Source organism: Nansenia antarctica, assembly GCF_963989245.1.
Source record: "Nansenia antarctica genome assembly, chromosome: 16".
Taxonomy (NCBI): Eukaryota; Metazoa; Chordata; class Actinopteri; order Argentiniformes; family Microstomatidae; genus Nansenia; species Nansenia antarctica.
In genome coordinates this window covers 4,742,505-4,763,256 of record NC_137686.1, presented here as the reverse complement: position 1 = coordinate 4,763,256, position 20,752 = coordinate 4,742,505, and the positions used below count along the sequence as shown (strand labels likewise).

At 43.8% G+C, this 20,752-nt stretch overlaps 1 protein-coding gene across 1 annotated transcript in view; it reads left to right on the top strand.

Annotated features, from left to right (window-relative positions):
• The first annotated feature begins 615 nt into the window (after positions 1–615).
• The window catches only part of rock1 (Rho-associated, coiled-coil containing protein kinase 1), a 60,567-nt gene continuing 40,430 nt past the window's right edge, over positions 616–20,752 (top strand). Inside the window, exons 1-2 of the mRNA XM_080546744.1 lie at positions 616–876; positions 17,102–17,183. Of these exons, the coding sequence (XP_080402870.1) occupies positions 784–876; positions 17,102–17,183 (175 nt within the window). The 5' untranslated portion in view covers positions 616–783. The remainder of the gene's footprint in view (positions 877–17,101; positions 17,184–20,752) is intronic.

The window sequence follows — 20,752 nt, the reverse complement described above, 5'->3', positions numbered from 1 at the left end:
CCGGGTGTTTGAACAGGAAGGCGGACATGTTGCTCAGGCTGGGGGAGGACATCGGGGCATCGGCTGGTTTTTGAAAAATAACAGATTTAATAAGCCGATTTATCTATGTGTCTTCTGCAAGATGTCCGTCTGTATCGGTCACAGTTGATGGTATATGACAACGTGAGGTACACCGCCAAGGGACTGCAGTGAGATGTTTTATGGAGACCGTGTTAATGTTTTAAACTGAGCGACTTTTGGAAGAAGGAGAAGTTTTTCTTTTTTCCACCACTTCTACTTTGCAGCTGTCAGACTCGTTTGTCTTTTCTCTCTCGCCAGGGCCCTAACCCTAACCCTGGCACTGCTATGGACCCATAACCCTAACCCTAACCCTGGAGGAATGTGGATAGTTTGCAAGCTATCGAATTTTGCAAACCATATTATTATTATTTTTACTTATTGTTTGGATGTATCGATATTTTAAACCCTGGCGGCGTCCTGTGGAGGCAGACTCATCTAAGCTAGCTGAAGTTGTCTGACAAACTCAAACTTGGGAAACAATTTTTCTCTCTGAAAATGTGGCTTTGGAGTGTTCAACTTAGCCACTTTAAACGTTTCAATGGCTGTGAGGCATTGAGAAGAGACTTCTCTGATTGAGCCTGCAGTGGGACCCTGAGACACTGAGTTGACTCAGAAGGAACATTACAGGAGTAGCTCCTAGCTGCTAAGCTAAGCTATCCCTTTAGCTAGCCCATTAGCCACTTTGTGACCCCAGCCCCTTGGTGGACCTGACAGACAGCAGACATGTCCGCCGGGGAGAGTCTGGAGGCTCGGTTTGAGAAGATCGATGCCATGTTGAAGGACCCGAAGTCAGAAGTCAACACGGACTGCCTTCTGGTAAGTACAGAAGTGGGTGGATGGCTACATACAGTTAGCTCGCTAGCCGTCATTTGTCAGGAACTTAAGCCCCACTGTGCTAGTTAGCCTAGTGGCTAGCGGATATACAGAGAGGGTTGGGGCTGAACACGTTAGCTGCCTAACTAGGGATGTTTGTTTACGTGCCGTTTATCACTTAACTTACTGTCAAAGTAGCCAGTCTCCATGGACGTCTTTAGCCACATAGCTAGCTGACGTTGCACTGCAGAAGTTAGTTCTCAAAAGAAGAGCAAACAGCAATAACATGAGGGGAATGTTACTTAAAATAAGCTAAATATCTGCCAACAGAACAGGAAAATTGACTTGCCAGGATTGTCTTAAAACAAGTAAAAGATATCTTAGAACTAGTGCAGTCAGACAAAAAACAAGCATATAATGCCTTGAGTTAAGATATTTCATCTTACTTAGATTTACTTTTTGCAGTGTGTGTGTGTGTCGCTTGAATGTGTCGACATCTGGAAGATTAACTTATTCAGGGAGCTGGATAACGTTAACACACTTAGGTAAGCAGTTCAATTCGTTAGTTAGTCTCCAGCCATCGTAGTAGTATCATATTATAAAAGTCAAGTGTGTTACCTAAATTAGCTGATCAGTGGCACGAGAATATGTCATCTTTGCCTTACTAAAATGAGGAATATACACATCTCTGATCTAGAAACATAGATTAATATACACATCTCTGATCTACTAACATAGATTAATATACACAGCTCTGATCTAATAACATATATTAATATACACAGCTCTGATCTAATAACATGGATTAATATACACAGCTCTGATCTAGTAACATGGATTAATATACACAGCTCTGATCTAACAACATAGATTAATATACACAGCTCTGATCTAGTAACATGGATTAATATACACAGCTCTGATCTAATAACATGGATTAATATACACATCTCTGATCTACTAACATGGATTAATATACACATCTCTGATCTACTAACATGGATTAATATACACAGCTCTGATCTAGTAACATGGATTAATATACACATCTCTGATCTACTAACATAGATTAATATACACATCTCTGATCTACTAACATAGATTAATATACACATCTCTGATCTAACAACATAGATTAATATACACATCTCTGATCTAGAAACATAGATTAATATACACAGCTCTGATCTAGTAACATAGATTCATATACACAGCTTTGATCTAATAACATAGATTAATATACACCTCTCTGATCTACTAACATAGATTAATATACACATCTCTGATCTACTAACATAGATTAATATACACATCTCTGATCTACTAACATAGATTAATATACACATCTCTGATCTACTAACATAGATTACACATCTCTGATCTACTAACATAGATTAATATACACAGCTCTGATCTACTAACATAGATTAATATACACAGCTCTGATCTACTAACATAGATTAATATACACATCTCTAATCTACTAACATAGATTAATATACACATCTCTGATCTACTAACATAGATTAATATACACAGCTCTGATCTAGTAACATAGATTAATATACACAGCTCTGATCTAGTAACATAGATTAATATACACATCTCTGATCTACTAACATAGATTAATATACACATCTCTGATCTACTAACATACCGGTAGATTAATATACACATCTCTGATCCAGTAACATAGATTAATATACACAGCTCTATGGTCAGCATATGTAGCATTTGAAAACATAAATCTTTGCTTTATTTGCCCTGTAAACTCTAGGGCTGCAACGATTAGTCGACATAATCGACGACGTCGATCATAAAAACTCGTCGACGTGGAATTTTAGTGTCGACTAATCGTTTTCTTTCTTTTTCTTTTTTTACGGGAGCCATGCAAGAATCAGCTGGATGAAGTTTTAGCTAACGTTGTTAGCCAACTGGCTAACGTTATATTGTTAGGGTCGTAATGTTTATGTTAGCTTTACTATTACATGTTGGAAAACAACGTCTCATGGACAGGGCTGTACATGCTATGAGCGTTTGTGCTATTAATTTATTTGCCCTGTGGCACGCGTGTGACAGACAGAGGCGCTTGTATGTAACGTTACGTAGCAGGGGTTTTCCATGTTGAAGCCAGGAGAACGCGAGATGAAATGAAGTGAGGGGTGGTCGCTATTAAAATACCAGGTAGTCATGGTGGATGATCATGAATGATGCTTGATAAGTGAATGCTATTTCAATTATGTTGAGTCCACCAGCGAGCTGTCTGTAAGATAAACAGCGCCAAGCGTAGCCTACTAACGTGAGCTGTCTGTCGTCTAGACAGCAATGCTAGCTAGCCAATCAACTAGCTCTGTGAGCAGCTGTAGCTTGGCGTAACGTTAGGTTAGATAGCTAGTTAAGCCGGATTTATGCTTCTGCGTCGCCATTTACGCGCAGCGAAAAGCCACACGACTAACCGAGACTAACCGAAAAATAATCGACAGATTAGTCGACTACCAAAATAATCGTTAGTTGCAGCCCTAGTAAACTCTAATCTATTCGCCTATACATTTTTAAAAGTGTTATTGTTTAGATACTACCTGTCTACCGTCTGACATTTATAGTAGCCTAGTTGTCCAAGGTTGTGGTTGGAACACCATAATGTAGTCTAACTTCTTTACTTAGCCAGATTCATGACATTTTCTTTACTTTATCCCTCAAACGTTTTAATAAATTTACATTCGCCATCATTAGATAAGAGAATAGCCAAAGAATTAGGCATATCCACCTATGGTAACCCTGAGTTTATTTCTCTGACTAGATAATTAGACTGACATTTGACAACGTTTATTTTTTTTAATAATCAAATTTGTTTGTCTTTGAAGATAGAATATGGTGAGTTTGCGTTGTCAATCGGCTACTAATTTTTAATTAATTTAATTTTGTCATTTAGCAGACGCTTTTATCATTTTGTCATTTAGCAGACACTTTTATCCAAAGCGACTTACAATTACGAATTACAGGGACAGTCCCCAGGCCTACTAGGCCTGTAAACAGTCGGATCAGGAATGAATCGGCTATTAAAAAGCTATTGTGTTAAGTGTCAGTGCAATGTCAACCTGCCGAGTTGAAACTTGTGACCTTTGTCAGTGCTGTGATGAAGTGACATAAGTTGACGTAAAGTTTCTTGACTGATTTGTTTCCATTTGAAGGCGGCGTGGTCCAGCTGGGCCATGGTTGTGGTGCTGCCGTCCACGTTTGACAAGTATAGCCCCCCCGCCTTTGTAGCTATGGCCATTGAACATTGTAGATGACTGGGTGTGCATGTCAAGCTTTATTTTGATACCCTACGCAGTAGTAGCTGGCTACGCCTGTCCTAACCTGCCATCCCAGCTGCATCAGTTCACCTGCTAGGCCCTGCCGCGACTGGTTCCTGTCTCTGTCACGGCTCATGACGTGACTCGTCTGAGGAGGTAGCCGCGTGGTAAACCTCAGTGTTAAAAAACCTCCACCGGCACGACCGTGTCAATGAAACAAACAGGAATCGATGTGATCGGGGTTTTCCCAGAGAAAGTGAGCGTTCCTCCCTCGGCTGCCATGTTTGTGCAATGCAGGAAATCATCAATTCGAATCATCCCACTTGTAAGGCCGTTGTGTAGATCCCAATTCTCCGTCTGAGAACTTTGATTGCAGGATTGCCCACCATCTAGGCTATCACAGGGAATACTAACTAGGGCTGCAACAACGAATCGATTAAATCGATAATAATCGATAACGAAAATCGTTGGCGACGAATGCCATTATCGATTCGTCGTTTTTTTTTTTTTTTTTTTTTCGGGTTTTGTTTCCATAACAAACCTACTTCCTGTTGACGCACGCCACGCTGTCTTGCGGCCGGTGTAGGCATCGCGAATCATAGCGAATCATAGCGCTACCTATGGCCGGAAAGGGTAGAACCTATGACTGTCCTATGACTGTCTGCTGTCAGGACATGCTAGTGAGTTAGCTAGCAGGGTTAGCTCGCTGCTGCCGCTAGCTGACTGTCACTACGCTGCTCGTCCAGCTGTAGTCTGCGTAGCTGTGCTGAGAACCAGAGCACTAACTATGTTTCTATAGAGGAGGGTTACAGCTAACTTCCTATTGTTTTATTATATAAGTTCTGCTGGGCTCAGCCCTTCCATGGTCTCCTGCTCTCCATGCAAATGCAGAGTGAGGCACTGACTGTCGCCTAGCCTATTGTATGGAGTGAGAGGACACATTGCATTGTTTTGGAGCATATCTGTTATATAAAAACATTAGTGTCTTGTCTGTAGCCTATATTGCACTTTGGGTTACTGACCTTTACATTAAGCAAAGTTATTACCTAAAACAATGCATGTATTGAGCTAGAGTTCAACTACTTTATTGAAACAATCTACCGCCATAGTCCATGGCCTGTTGTTAAACCTATTTGATGTAGCAAAGCCTTTTTTATTTATATTATTTTTAATTTTTTATTAATACTTATTCATTTTGCACATGTATATGTATAGGCCTGGCTGATTTAGAAAACATAAAATACAATTTGCAAAATAAATATTAAAAAAAAAAAAAAACTTTTTTAAAAATCTTTTCCCCCCGCCTTTTGTGTATCCGATTTATCGATTAATCGATAAGATAATCGGCAGATTAATCGATTATCAAAATAATCGTTAGTTGCAGCCCTAATACTAACTATGTTCTATCACACTGGAATAGGTGCCTCACAGATGGAGTGAGCACACCATCCTCTCATGGAGGTTTTTCCCCTACACCACACCCACCTTACAGCACTCCAGTCTCCCTGTGGAGGCTGCTACAGATGTAGCGACAAGCTCACACGGCTTAGAACCCTTGTTTTGTAGCGCTGACCTCCCACCCTGATGCAGAGAAAGGCAATTAAACTCACCTAACGCGCACCACGCTATGCATTTTAATGGCAAAAAGCTGTGGGGACTGTTTCTGCAGACTGCCACACACAAGGGTGTTGTTCCTCTTTTTTCCCCCCTCCCCTGCAATCTCCTCTGATCAATGAATGGAGGCCTTTGCTAAGCCCCTCTCCACACCACCACCAACCCTGCTACTCCACCCACAGTTTAATAAAATTCCATGTTAATCAAATAACCTCTTGTCTTTCACTGGCCTGGAGTCCCCTGTGTGTCCCAAAGCCGTTCTGCACGTCTGGAGAGGCAGAGAGCGACTAGGCAGCTCTCTGAGCTGGGTGTGTGCTCTCTTACCCCATAAACCAAAACGATGTGGACTGAAGTCTCTTTGAGACCATTCCCGATTGAGACATTTAAACACACAAAAGCCGCTTCCGGCACGTTTTGGCTGTGAGCAATCGGTTTCCGAAAGCGCTTTTCACATACTGCATTAGTTTTTTTGTTTTTACCATAATCTGACTTGGCTTGCCCTGGCTGCCACTGCCCTGGCTAAAGCAGCAGCTCCTCTCTGCCTGTTGAGAACTGTGTTGTGATGCTGACATTCTGGCCCGGGTCCTCCACTCAGGGGTGGCCTATCGGCAAAGTGTTCCAGCCCTGTCATTCTTATCTCCCTAAATATTCTAGTGGAGAGAGGACCTTATCTGTGGTGTGTCAACCCCCCCCCCCCTCTCACCACCACCCAAAATCACTGTGCTCCAGGCAGGCTTCTGAGAGCCACTCTGGACAGGCAGAATTCCTGGCATTGTGACGGGAAAGCTCACTGACATTAAAGGGCTGCCAGTGTCTGTATGCTTGTTTCTGTTTCTGAGTTTGGGTTTTTGGGAGGCTTGGTTCGCGTAAGGCCTTTTTGTGTTTTGTATTTTTAGAAATTGTCCCACTGACAGTCCCTGAATAGGAGGTTCTGAAATATCATTTAACAAAGTAGTAACACAATAGAAATGTTTCTATTTAAGTTGTAATTGCTAGTCTCCTTGTAGTTGATCACATGTTTTGTAGAGCCAAGAGTGGCTGAATTGATTTGTTGGAACTTGCCTGGTATGGGCTTTGCTTTTGTGTGGGAACGGAGGGCTTCCTGGCATAGTGTTTGCTGTTCCTTTGACACAGGGCACTCATGTTCCCCTCTCTTGATCTAAATCTCCTATCAAGTCTTTCTTTTGAGCATAACATGGTTAACATGAGGCTAGGCTCCAGGGGGTGTAGACTCAATTGGAACATTGTACTGTGTAATGTGGATGATTATTGACACTGATATGACACCATGCTAGGTTGGCTAGGCCCACATGCTAGGCTAGCCAAACCTCTGGAGCATCAGACCTATTCATGAACCGGAGCCTCGCCTACTCTTGGCTTTATGACCGTTGATTTCAGATCTTTGGGGGGTCGTCTTCGTTAAATGCACACTGGCCTTTAGGCTATCTGATAGTAGAGTAGATTTGTTTGATCATTATTTTGGTGTGTCGTCGATGGAATCTGGAATCATTTGATGAGCCGTCACACGGCATGCTGCTGAGGCCTAATTGTGTTGTCTTCTGAAGCCAAGCTTGTGTAACTGCCCAGAATACAGACATCCCAGCATGCACTGTGCCCTCGTTCCAGTGTGCTTTCTCTGGCCAGGGCAGACCCGCCTCACCTGAGAGGTGCACACACACTGGGCTGATTTCCCCAGGTGGAAAAGATCCCTGTGCCTGCAGTATAATGCTAACCTCCAACCTTGAATAAAAAAAGGTAATACTGATGAGTTTGGGGGGAGGGGTGATGTTGGTAAAGCTGATAGTCAGCAGCAATGCATCTGTCCCCTTTGTCAGAATTGTCCAGGGCTGTCAGTTGTAAACTGCTCTCCTCAGCTATTCAGTGATGAGAACAACAATGGCCCCCGGCTATTCATAGCTCTGCACCCCCCCCCCCCCCCCCCCCAACTGACTGATCATGTGCAGGAATGCAGACTAAAATCATCCAGCCCTTTTTTAATATATGGACAACCCTCCTCTCCCTTGATTTATGCATTTAACCCCCAACCGACCTCCTGTTTGGTATCCTTACCGTAGCTTCACCTTGTCCCACTGACCCAGGGGTCTCCTTGCCAGAGCTGGTCGGCCAGCGGAGACGGTCAGAAGCGAAGGGTCAATGTTCAGTAATAAGTGGGTTATCTCTGGATGAGGGTCAGTGTTTAGTAATAAGTGGGTTATCTCTGGATGAGGGTCAGTGTTTAGTAATAAGTGGGTTATCTGGGTGAGGGTCAGTGTTTAGTAATAAGTGGGTTATCTCTGGGTGCGGGTCAGGAGTCCTGGCCATGGCAGGCATGGTCCAGTTTTTGCTGGAGACTCAGTCGGAACACGTGAGCGCTCCTCCGTTGGAATAACTCAATTATATTTTGAAGCGTTTATGACAGTGAGTCTCTCTCTCTGGGGCCTCATAAGGAAATGGAATGCCCCGCTTTTTGCCATGCCTGGCTTCACTGTCATTGCCACTTATCCACAAGCGTTGTTAGATATGCAGTCTTTCTAGGTAAGTGGGATTTCCTGTCAGTAGGTATTATGCACTGGAGGCGTGTGTAAAGCTTTTGGCATGGGAGGAAAAAACCGAGCTAGGATGGGCCTTTTCACATAGACAACAGAAAGTCGCCCAAGCCTCTGGCCTACTCAGATGAGACTCTTTTCACGCAGGGGATTTGAAAATGGCCTTAGACTTTGCCCATGAGTTGTTTTAGCTCATTGCCCTAGCCGGGCCTGCCTATTAGTTGTGATAGGCCATTGACCGTCACACAGAAGCATGTAAAAAGCAAAGGTTTAGGCCTAATCGCAGATTTTGAATACAATGTTTTCGACAGGGAGAGCCTGCCTTATGCCCAGTTGCAGATAGCAGCCCCATGTCCACTTGCATGGTGAGCTGACTGACTGTGTTGCTCATATTGGGTAGGCACGTCTTAAGAGGTGGCAAAGGGAAATGAGACACTTAGGGTACGCAGCCTGCCCAGGATTGGCTTCTCACAAAGGAAGATGCGGTCGGCCTGACCATGGAAAGTTTAAATTCAACTGAATGTCTGGAAAAGAAAGAGGTTGTGTGGACATTTCTCTCTCTCCCCCTTAAGCTTAATAGAAATAATTGCCATGTGTCATGTCAGCCACAGAATATATCTATATTTTTTTGGTATATCTAGGCTATACACTTGCGAATGGTCTTTTCATTAACGGGAGACTTGCTTTCTGATGTTGTTAAACATCTAAATCACCTCAGAGATGTCACCCCTCCCCTACGGCGACATCCGCAGAAAAAACTGAATAATTGAGGACTGCGGCGCTCAGTTTGCTTGTCTAGCCGTTTAGCCTGAGAGCACCATGTGGGGTTTGTTTGAAGTTTCAGTCGTGCGACGTGAAACGCCCCCTGCGCTGCTACGACACTTCATCGAAGGAATTTGTGTGTGACAAGTTAGGCCTACTGTGTTCGAATGGCCCTGTGTCACCCTGTCACACGGAGCAGCCTGTTCCCGTCCTGAGTGTGATGGTGTGTGGTCACTTACGTGCCCGGTTTGATTCAGGTGGTCTGTCGTGTCCTGAGCAGCACAGTTTCTCTCCAGTGGGGTCGCATCAACTGAACTCATCTCAACTGGTACGCTCTCATACGCTGGGAATCCTACAGCCCCCTGGTCTATTATCACTGTGTGACCACACCGCTGCATTAGCCTAGTAGCCTAGTCATTATGTTTTCCATTCTGCATTGCGTCGACTTGTCGCTGCTGCTCTGTTCCCGCCCTGGAAAGCAGTTGGCCCGCTCCTCTCCTCCTGACGGTGTGTTTTCCCTGCGGTCGGGCCCCAGCTCTCGTACTGGCACTGACACGTGAGGGAGCCTTCTGCTGCTGCAGATGACTTCTCTCTGGTCCCTTCTGTGCTCCATCTGGCCAGAGGCTGCCACAGCCCTACTTGCCTGGAAAGCAGGAGACAGATTAAGTCAGGTCGTTGACTTTTCCACAAACTACTAAACTACCAAATCAGTTGATGGTGATTTTGTCTTGATATTTGTTTTCCACCCAGGTTGGGATCTGAGTGTTTCTGCCTATGTGAAGGCAGCACGTTTCTACTGAATTAATGTTGTTGTTGTTTTGTGAGGAGGTCAGAGTGATTCCCGCTCAACGAAGGCCACCTGACCCTAACGATTGGCCGGTTTGGATGTCGTATTCCCTTGAACACTGAGGCTGAGCTGTATCCCCCTCGCTCTCAAGTGTGTGGCTTTGACATACCTCAACACCCTAGTCTGAAGACTATCCCATCCTGACAACATCCTGCTTGTAATTGAGTTCATTGTGTGCGTGCATGTTTTATTTGTGGAAGAGTGTTTGATTAAGCTTAATACTCATACAATACTTCTTTCTCAGGTAAACTGACCATTTATAACTGGTTTCACTTGCTCCTTTACCCTGTGCTCTCGTTATTCCAGTACAAAGTTGGAAACAAATTCCTAAGATGGCTCTTTTCTTTGCTTTGTCTTTCTTTTTTTTTTCTTCTATTGGGGATAAAAAATTATCATAATTAAAGAACACCCCCTTGGTAATGATGTTAAGCACGAGCGTTAATTGAAAATAAGGCTCACTTTGTGACTTTGTATTAGTGCTGTTTTTTTTCCTTTTTTTTCTCCACATTTTGTTGAGAACTTGTTTGGCCACATACTTAAAATAGCTCTCTGACGTGTACGGTCCTGTTGAGGAATGTGACTGTGGCCGTCCAGAGTTCTCTGCGGCAGGAAGTTATGCAAACGTGCATTGCTGAGCGCGGAGCTGTGTGATTAGGGTCCTGGAGGACTCAAGAAGCTCTGGGCTGCTTTTCCCCCCCCCTTATTGCTGCTTGCTGCCTGGTTACAACCGCTTGGTCAACAATGCCCTGTTTTCACTTCCCTCTTCCAAGCCGTCCTCCTCTCTACCAGCCGCTCTGCTGCTAACAGCTGTGCGGATGTGTGTGGATGTGTGTGGATGTGTGAGGACTTGTGAATGTGAACAGTGGTGGAGGGAAAAAACCCGTCTCCCCTCAGCTCAGCCGTGTCTAGTGGGAGTGTGGGTCTGACCGACTACGAGCCTCTCCCCCATCTCTCTCGCTCTCGTCTACACCCCCCCTCCCTCCCCTCTCCTTCTCCCTCTCGCTCCCAACGTTCAGCTCCCTTTTCCACCCTTCCCACCCTGTTTTCTTCTCCCTCCCTCTTTCCTCCCTCCCTCCCTCCCTCCCTCCCTCCCCATGAGGCGTTCACTTTCTTGATGGCTGTTGGAGGGGGAAGCCTGGCCCTGACCTCTACCATGCAGCCTGAGACTGGCCCTGACCTCTACCATGCAGCCTTAGCAGCAGAGTGAAGAAGAGGAGTCCTCTGGTCATGTCTGAGCTGCAGAGTGATGAAGAGGAGTCCTCTGGTCATGTCTGAGCTGCAGAGTGAAGAAGAGGAGTCCTCTGGTCATGTGTGAGCTGCAGAGTGATGAAGAGGAGTCCTCTGGTCATGTCTGAGCTGCAGAGTGATGAAGAGGAGTCCTCTGGTCATGTGTGAGCTGCAGGGTCACCGTGGGGCTGTTCTGTCTCCCTGTCAAGCCGCCTGAACCTGTACTATCATCTTTGTTTTCTCAAAGACGCACATTCTTTCTAAATGATTCTGACTCGTGGTTACGGTACTACAAAATGACAAATTCGCAACATTTACGGAAGGTTCTTGTAAACCATATATGATATGTAACATTCAAGCCTTCTAAAAGCTTTCTAATAGTTGTTACGGTCTATGTTTAATCGGTGCAGATCACAGAATGAGATGCCTAAATTATGTTTAGTTTCAAATGCTGTTTTGGTCCAGAAAAGCTCTCTTAAATGTAGGGTTGGGTACCGGACCGGTTACTTTACGTTCGGTATTTACCGTACCGAATTGCAAAGGAGATTTCGGTACCTCATTTCGGTACTTTTCTACTTTTTTTCCCCCTGGTGTCCGGTGTCATGCAACAGTCAACCACACGTGACTGAGTCGTGACGTGACATCGCCTGTTAAATTTCATGTCAGACTTCTTCTAGTCTTCGGAGACTACTTCTCCGCTTGCTGAAGTACTAAAAGTCGGAACAGCGCCACAAAATGAACTAGTGGTCGAAGACATAAGAGTTTCAGAGTAACTCTTCCCGACTCCGGAGGTCCCTGGTTCATGTCTCATGTGCAGGTCATGCAATTAGTCAAGAGAGGTGTCGTATTTTGCCAGAGAAGTCAAATATGCTGATCTTTTTGCAAAAGAATTGCTGAGGTGAGATTATTTTTATTTATTTTAATTTGAGTGTATATTTAACTGTAATATTATATATATGTATATTGTGCCTCAGTCAGCAGGAGTTTTATTTTAATTTATTTTAATTTGAGTGTATATTTAACTAATATATATTGTGCCTCAGCAATAAAAAAGTGAAAAGCTGTTTAATGTTGTCGACCGTGTTATTATTATATATATATGTCATTTAAAAAAATCTAAAGTACCGAATTAAGTACCGTTTCGGTACCGGTACCGTTTTTAAAGTATCGGTTAGGTACCGGTACCGGATAAAACCCAAACGATACCCAACCCTACTTAAATGCACTCCTACCCGACACTCGGTTTGTATAGAAACAGTTTTTTTTTTTAGGTAATTGTTTTCTGAACGGGGCAGTCCCACTCATATTTTTCTTTTTTTATTGATGGAGAGAGTAGAGATATGACAGGAAGGATGGATGACTTGCAGCATATGTCCGCGGCTGGAATCGAACCGGGAACCCTGCGGTTCCATGGTCGACGCTTAACCCGCTACGCCACCCAAACGCCCCGTTTGGATAGAAACATACAGAACATATAGATAGATAGAGCAACCAGGGGTGTTCTGGGTAGTGTTGTTTCGATACCGATACTAGTATCGGCATGGCCACCGATACGCACAAAAATGCTGGTATCGGTATCGGCGAGTACTAACAAATAATAACACTCGATACCAAACTTGTGATGCGCGTTTTGCACAGGCTGCATTCGTAATTCGCTCTTAGAACGCTGGAGCGCACAGTGGTATCAACGTCATAAAGGGACCAAGCAATTTGATTGGACAAGAGGCATTCCTTGAGTGGTGATCAGATTTCCAGAGCGAATTTACGAACGCACCCACAGCGTCCCGCAACTCGGTGAATGAATTGTCTCCGGTGACGGTGTGAAGACACGAGAAACATTCCATTTTTAAAGTTGAGCAAAGTAAATAGGATTTTACAAGTCCCGTTAACAAGTATATCATCACCTGTGATCGGCAAGCATGGCCCCTAAGGATTATGTGGCAGAGAAAGGTACGTTTTGTTTTACCGGCGTTACTCATACAGACAGTGTGTGGTTGAGTTGCTGCTACTGTTCAATGAACAGAACATGCAAAGCGACAGGCACTGCTGGGGATGAAGAGCTATGTAATGTTATACGCGTAACTAATAACTAGCTATCGTTCTTGACTTTTGATTTCAACAATGGTGCCACGTTTGCCCACTTTTCACCAGGGTAACTAATTCTGTTGGCCAATGCATGGTAGCTAAAAAACCAACCCCGTTTCATGAAGCACACACCGGACTGTCAAAGTTATAAAAACCAGTGTCTAGAACTTTTAAGTCTACTTGCGTTTAGCTAGAAACTTTGCTAGGAGTCTCTGACTAGAAGGTTTAAACCCTAGCAGCATTCTTTGCTTGTCAGGCTTCAAAACTACCCGGATGGAATAACTCGGAAGAAGTCCGGGCCAGTCTCCGTGTCAAACCTAGTCGAATATGGAAGTGATTTCACAAATTCATTGAACTGCACTTTGACAAATCGTGTGCCTTCACATATATTAGTACCTGGCCACATTCTTCTTTTGATGGGAGACACCGCCTTCACTCCCCAGTCCCACAGGCCGGCCCTGCTGTTATGATTAGTTACAGAACCAAATGGTACCTTGATTGAGTTGGTTAATTGATTTTTGTTGATACTTTTCACGATACCAAACACCCGATGCCAGACTAAGTGTTAGCAATAATTTTACATCGAGGTGAGTATGCGGCTCAAAAAACATGTTTTTTTGTTTTGTTTTTTCAAACGCCGTGGTATCGGATCGGTACTCGGTATCGGCAAGTACTGCACGGTCAGGTATCGGGATCGGTATCGGGATCAAAAAATGGTATCGGAACAACACTAGTTCTGGGGTAGCGGACCCACCACCTTTCTGTCTCTGGAGGCCGCCTCTCACACTGCTTTTGGATGCTAATTTGAGATTATCGTCAGATTTATCCTAGGCTATCCCAATTAGTTTTTTTATGCTGAAGTCCTGGTTTCTTCAAACAACAAGGTCAAAAGATTGTATTGAGTATAGGCCTAATATGTATCGGCTAATTATTGTTGACCACATTCTGTGTTGTGTCAACCCCACAAGCCTGGCCTCGTAGTGAGTGTCCAATCAACTTGAACTTGGAACAGAAAGGTCACCGCTAAAATGTGACCGACATGGATCTTCCAGCACCATGTTGGCCTCAGAAGCTCCGTTCACACCACCGAGGAAGGAACCACGTTCTGTAGTACAACTACTCTTTGTGATGATGGTACCCTCTTTGTGATGATGGTACCCTCTTTGTGTGAGCTTTCCCGGATTAAGGACGATTAGGTTAAATCCCACCGCACGAGACACTCTGGCCCTTATGTTCACAGCTGGTTGACGAATGGGGATTAATGTGTTTGTGTTGGAATATGTATGACCTCACCACACATTTAAGGGACCCCAGGTTCACATCCCCCCCCAATTGTGTCACCTTTTGAAGCCTTGGTTCCTTAGCCATGCCCATCCTTTGCAAAACCGACCGGGGTCTTCCCTGTATTATGTCATTGAGATTTCAGTGTTTTCCTTGAGTCCAAGGAAGAGCTTGTGATGACTAGCAGCCTTTTGGAAATGTTGTTATATAAAACCCTGTACCAAACCTTTTCTTAAGATCTATCCAGTGTAGACTGAGTGACAACAGGGGAGCCCTCATTCTCTGTGGAGAAGTGTTCAATGAGTTCGCCCCAAACATTGTATCATAGGTCAAGAGGTTTGAGGGAAAAGGATTTTTAGAGGCCTTTGCTGTAAGAAACTACGGTGGGGGGATGGGATGCTAGTTGCCGTTACTGCTGGTTTGAAGCATGTTTGAAACAGTAAGACAGACGGTTTGCGTTGCAGTCCCAGGCAGAGTGAAGGAACCCATCCCGGAATGGATCTACCATCTGCAGTTTGATGAGACAGCGTTTTAATTTCTGATGAAGCGTTGCAGCACGCAATTACCCTGCACAATAGTTGTGCATCTCTTTGATACTAATGAGAAGAACTGATTCATGTTTAGATGATCCTTTCTTTGATTTGAGGCAGGTAATTGACTGCTGCATTTGTAGGCTTGCAGTCAAGGCAGTTTTAAAACTTGTTTTTATGTAGTTATGTTCTTTTTGAATTTATTGTTTTTAAAGCGGGAAGACATTTCCATATCAGCTGTAAAGGTGGGCCATCTGGGGTGAAGTTGACACCTTGACTCCCACAGTGAGAGTTAGTCAACCACCCATGAAGAGAAGACACGATTAGGTCTGTCACGCCTTTTGGGTTGTGGCTCCTTTCTACTCGTGCAGTATGATTCACTATGGACAAAAGTATGTGGACACAATTCTGGTCTGGGGCTGTTTTCATGGTTTGGGCTAGGCCCCTCAGTTCCAGTGAAGGGAAATCTTAATGCTATAGCATACAATGCCATTCTAGAGAATTGTACGCTTCCAACTTTGTGGCAACAGTTTGGGGAAGGCCCTTTTCAGTTTCAGCATGACAATGCCCCCATACACAAAGTGAGGTCCATAATGACATGGTATAGAAGCAAAGGTTGGACCAACTCCATGTTAATGCCCATGGTTTTGGAATGAGAAGTTCAACAAGCACATATGGCTGTGATGCTCGTGTGTGCTTTGAAGTTAACGTTGAATTATTATTATTATTTTTTTACAGCTTTTGTTTTGACCTACTCAGGACTAGCCTCTGCATTGCTAACTGGTGACACACTTAAAGCCAGCTGCAGTCTGAATTCTGTGATTCCATCCGGAAATTATAGGTCCCTATTTTTGTTGTCTCATTTGAAGTTTTTTTTTGCTTTTGTTTAGTTTTTTACATATAAAAAAAAAAATCCTTCCCCCATGTGAATCAGTGTAGCTTAATTTGATCCTACCATGCCAGCTCGAGAAGCACAGTCAGTGCATATCAGGACTGAATTAGTTTATTTAGCTTCAGAACCTATTTTCTTCCCTCTCTCTCCCTGGCTACCGTAGCAGGCTGAAACTCTTCCAGTGTCACTGATCATACCAGTGACACATATGCGTGTTGCGTATGCTCTTTTATTCATTTAATAAACATCTGCACCTGCGCTTGGCGGGTGTAATAGCAACATAACGGTGTGGTTGGAATTATACCGGCCCAACCCTGGACTAACCCCTTTGAAATCCTTCATTAGGGTCGGGTATTAATCACTTTAGGGAATTGTAAAAAAAAAAGATATATTTTTATAGTGGCACTGAAATGGGATCTTTGATTTGTGACCAGGCCTAACTGAACATCCTTGCAGCTTTTGGTGTGAAGGTTGGGGGCACAAAACATGAGAAACAATTCCTGTACAGTTTTCTAATTAATTCTACATTGGAGCCTGAAATTGAATAGCTTTAGGATATGTTTTACCCCAATTCCCTCTTCAGACAACATTGTCCACCCTTTCCAAGTGAAAGTGTTTTATACTTGAAGTATGTGAAACCATGAGTCAGTCAGTGGGCAAAAATGCAGGAATGGGGGAAAAAGTATTTATTTTCCAGGGAATATTTGAATGTGGCGTCTTTCATCCAGCCCAGTCTTGAGTGACGGTGCACTTCACTCTGGAGGAAGGGCCTTCTGGAATACTCCATCCAACTGTTATCTAACTTGAGTGAGAGTTACTTGAGTGCTTTGCACTCATTTTGGTTCCCCATTGCCGTGGGTTCACAAAGTTATTTAAAATAACTATTATTATAAAAATAGTTAAAATTAATTATGTATACATTTGCATAATTAAATGCATTTAAATTCAGGCTCCAACCCAACACAATGTGAAAACTGTATAGGGGTTTGCATACTTTTTCTTGGCACTGTATAGCTGGGTAGAAACAGCCTGAAAGACGTATTTGATCCATCCCAAATACTGATAGAGCGGTGGATAGTACCAGAGAGCACCCTCCCCAGTGCTGGCCTCATGTCTTGTATTTAACCCTGTTTCTCTTCCCCCCCCAGGATGGCTTGGATGCGTTGGTGTACGACCTTGACTTCCCAGCCTTGAGGAAAAACAAAAGCATCGACAACTTTTTGAATAGATGTAAGTAGCCCCTCTCCTTCTGTCCTCCTTTACTCAGAACCTTTCTCCTGTGTGCCACTTCCATCGTACTGGCAGGCCACCACACATCCGTATGTTAAGGCTCAGGAGAGGAGAGCTGTTTTCAGGTCACTGCCTCTATCCAAACCCCGGGCACAATTGTGTCTGCAGCCCCAGTGTCTCCAACAAAGGCTCTTTCATGAATAGTTGGTGACCCACATGGTGTCTGTCACCCTCCGCCTAGAGCAGGGGACACCATAACTCTGGCTGGGATGGAGGGGACAATGGAAGTTTAATTTAAGGTTTTGGACCTTGCAATAACAACAACAAACTGCAACTTTGGCTGGGTCCCTGGTTTATTGGTCTGATATTAGCCACGCCTCCAAATCCTGTTGTTCTCACGTTGGATTGGACCTGTGGCAACGAGAGGTCACATTCTGATTGGCAGAAGTGATGTTTTCCAACAACAACCCTGTCCCCTTTTTTTTTGTTACTCTTGAAAAGGAGTGTTGCCGTGGCCTGATGGGTTAGCTTCCATTTTTCTGTATGCTCCCTGTGATGATGTGGTGATGTGGCCGAGGTAGGTACTCAATCAACACAGTGGACAATTTATGGACAAGAGAGATGTATTCCATACAGCGCTGGGTGCGTATCTCAGAAGGGTGAGTCTCTCACGACTCTGCTCTCTGAACTCTTCTCTCTTCCAGACAGGATATTGATGACCATGCTGGCACCTGTCTATCCCAAATCATAACAACATTGACACGGCTATGTTACCCCTATCCTATAAGAGGCTAGTTGCTATAGCAACCAGTTACCTGACCTGCCCCTGAGGCTAAGTTTGGCCGGTCAATCGGTTCGCTGGACATCGAACCTCACCTCTAAATAGTTGGCTGCATCCCAGCTCAGGTTGCAGGTTTGCAAGGGAGAGACACCCTCAAAATTACTCTATGGCACAGAATCTGTTGGTCAGTTACCAGTATCCTAAAATTCAATGAAAGCTGTTTTGCAATGAAAGATGTTCTACTCAGACATGCATCCCAACACTTCTGTGGTGACGTCTGGAGGCTTACTGCCTTCAGACTGATGGGGAGGGACCTGCACATACAGGAAGTCCACAGGATGTCCACCTGTCCTTATTAGTCTCAATCAGTCCCTATCTATCCTCATCATCCCTTCAAATGAATGCAATGGACCTATCGCTAAGCCATGCCCCCTTTGAAAACTCGGACAAACAAACAACGCTTCACCGACAGTGACTGACTGACCGACCGTGACTGAATGACAGTCATTGACTTACAATGGCGGGAGTTGGCAGATTTCCGATTTACCAAATCGCAAGTAATAGACATGTTTTTTAAAGATCAATATTTCGTCTTGAAGCTCTTCACCAGATATTAGCGAGTTGTTTGTACGAGTTTTCTGCCTGTAGTGACTTGCTGTGATATGATTGGACAATTTCTATATTGGGGCGTGGCTTAGCGATAGGTCCATTTCCACCTTCCACCTTCCAGAGCCCCACCTGATCCTCCAACTCGTGATTGGTTGGTAGAGGAGTCTGTCTGTAGAAGACCCTCCCCCACAAGAGATTTTTCTCCCTTCACAAAGTTCCCTCCAAAAATGTAATCCTTTATTTCCAGACGTACTGATGGCTCGAGACTACTAAAAAACAGCTAATTAGTCAGTGTTAAAGCCAATGAACTGAGCTAATGTTGCTCAAAAGCTCACATTTTTTTTACTGGACATTGCTGAATTGTCAAGTTTTTCCTAGAATTGTAACAGTGAAAATTATTGGCTCTGTTCCGTTTTGAGCTGCCTATTGACTGACAGGCAGTGTGGTAAGCACGTTAAAGCTGTCTTTAATGCACTTCTGCCATAAAGTGTGCTAAACAGGCTTTGTGACCAAGGTGCGAAGAAAGACTGGGTCACTGAGCCTAGGTTACTCATTTATGAACATGCTAGTCGGCTGTTTTGAATGCGTCCGCTGTGTCAGTAGGGCAAAGTAACGACGGTCATACATCCACAGACTGGTGTTCCATGTCGGCGGTTCTCTTTGCATTTCTGTCCTTCGTACATCGTGATGACCATTCTTAGAGATGGTGAAAACTGCAAAGATCATTTTAGAATCTGTCAAGACAAACTAGTGTAAGGCTTCAGTGCAAAACCGCCATGGGCTATTTGTTCAATTAGTCTCGTTGGTGCATTTGTTTTATGTGTTCACCAGTCAAGTGTTGGAAGTGCATTGATGGACACTTTAATGGACTAGCTTGTCTTGTGAGGAGAACTGGTTGCCAGTGGTATGCGTCGCCTGAGGGGTTTTGCACATTGCTTGTGTGTTCCTAGTTAGTGTTGCCAGATTGGGCTACTATTCCAGCCCGATTGGGCTACTTATGATCACACTGGAAGGTTTTTAGACTGTGATTAAGCTGGAAAACAATCCCATCTGGCAACACTGTTCCTAGTGCTTTTCCTTCTTCCAAGCTAACTCATGCAGTCTAATCATGTTGCGTCTCACCAGTTTGCTCCAGCTCTCTGCTCTTCACACACGTGACCCCTGAAACATTATCTGGAGCCCCTTCTATTTATTATTATTATTATTTATTTTTTATTAATCCTTTATTTAACCAGGGTAGTCATTGAGACAGTAGCCTCTTTTTCAAATGAGCCCTGGCCAAGAAAAGCAGCACTTAGCCTAGTTAAAAAAAGACACCACATACAGTATGAAAACATACAATATGCAACATTGTTTCCATTCTGGATACAAAAATGAATGAATCACGTTTAAACGCTTCTAACAATAGGCCTATATCTAAGCCGGATAGATTTATTCCGATTTTTCAAGTCAGGATCATGTTCTCTGAAACCCTGCAACCCCTGTAGCTGGAAGTGACTCACACTACAAATGTTCTTATTCTACTAGACCCTTGGCTTGTATTTTTAGATCAATTGAACTTGGATGCCCCCCTCCCCGGCCCCCCTTTTTCCATGCATTCTTGTGCCAGTTGTGACCCATGCGAATAGAAAATTATCCCTCCTGTTCAGCTATGACCAAATTTGGCTGAATCCAATTTTCCCTAGGGGAGCCAGAGTTGTTGTATCAGAGAGAAAGCAGTTCTCAGTAAGGAACATGCTCTGGTTGAAGCAGCAGTTCTCAGTAAGGAACATGCTCTGGTTGAAGCAGCAGTTCTCAGCGGGAGAGAAGCCGTCTCCACTGAGGGAGCGTTCCTTCACTGCTCTGTTTTCCTTTCCTTTTCTTTTGTCTTTCTTAGTGAAAATGCTTTACAAAGACAAATAGTGACCTAGAAGACAAACAAGACTGACATAACGAACAGATACAGACAATAAAAAAGAAGTTACGGTGATATGTGTGTTGATATAAAAGTCAGAGCGGGGATCTTTGGTGGGTGTGGCACATGTGGTGGAGAAGTATTTAATAATTATACAACAACAACAATAAATAGTAAGAAACTTGAAAATAAAAACACAAAATATAGCCTATATGTTCCTTTTTTAAAGACATTGTTGGTGAATAGTGATAATAGATAAATAACAATAACAATGTTATTTGCGTC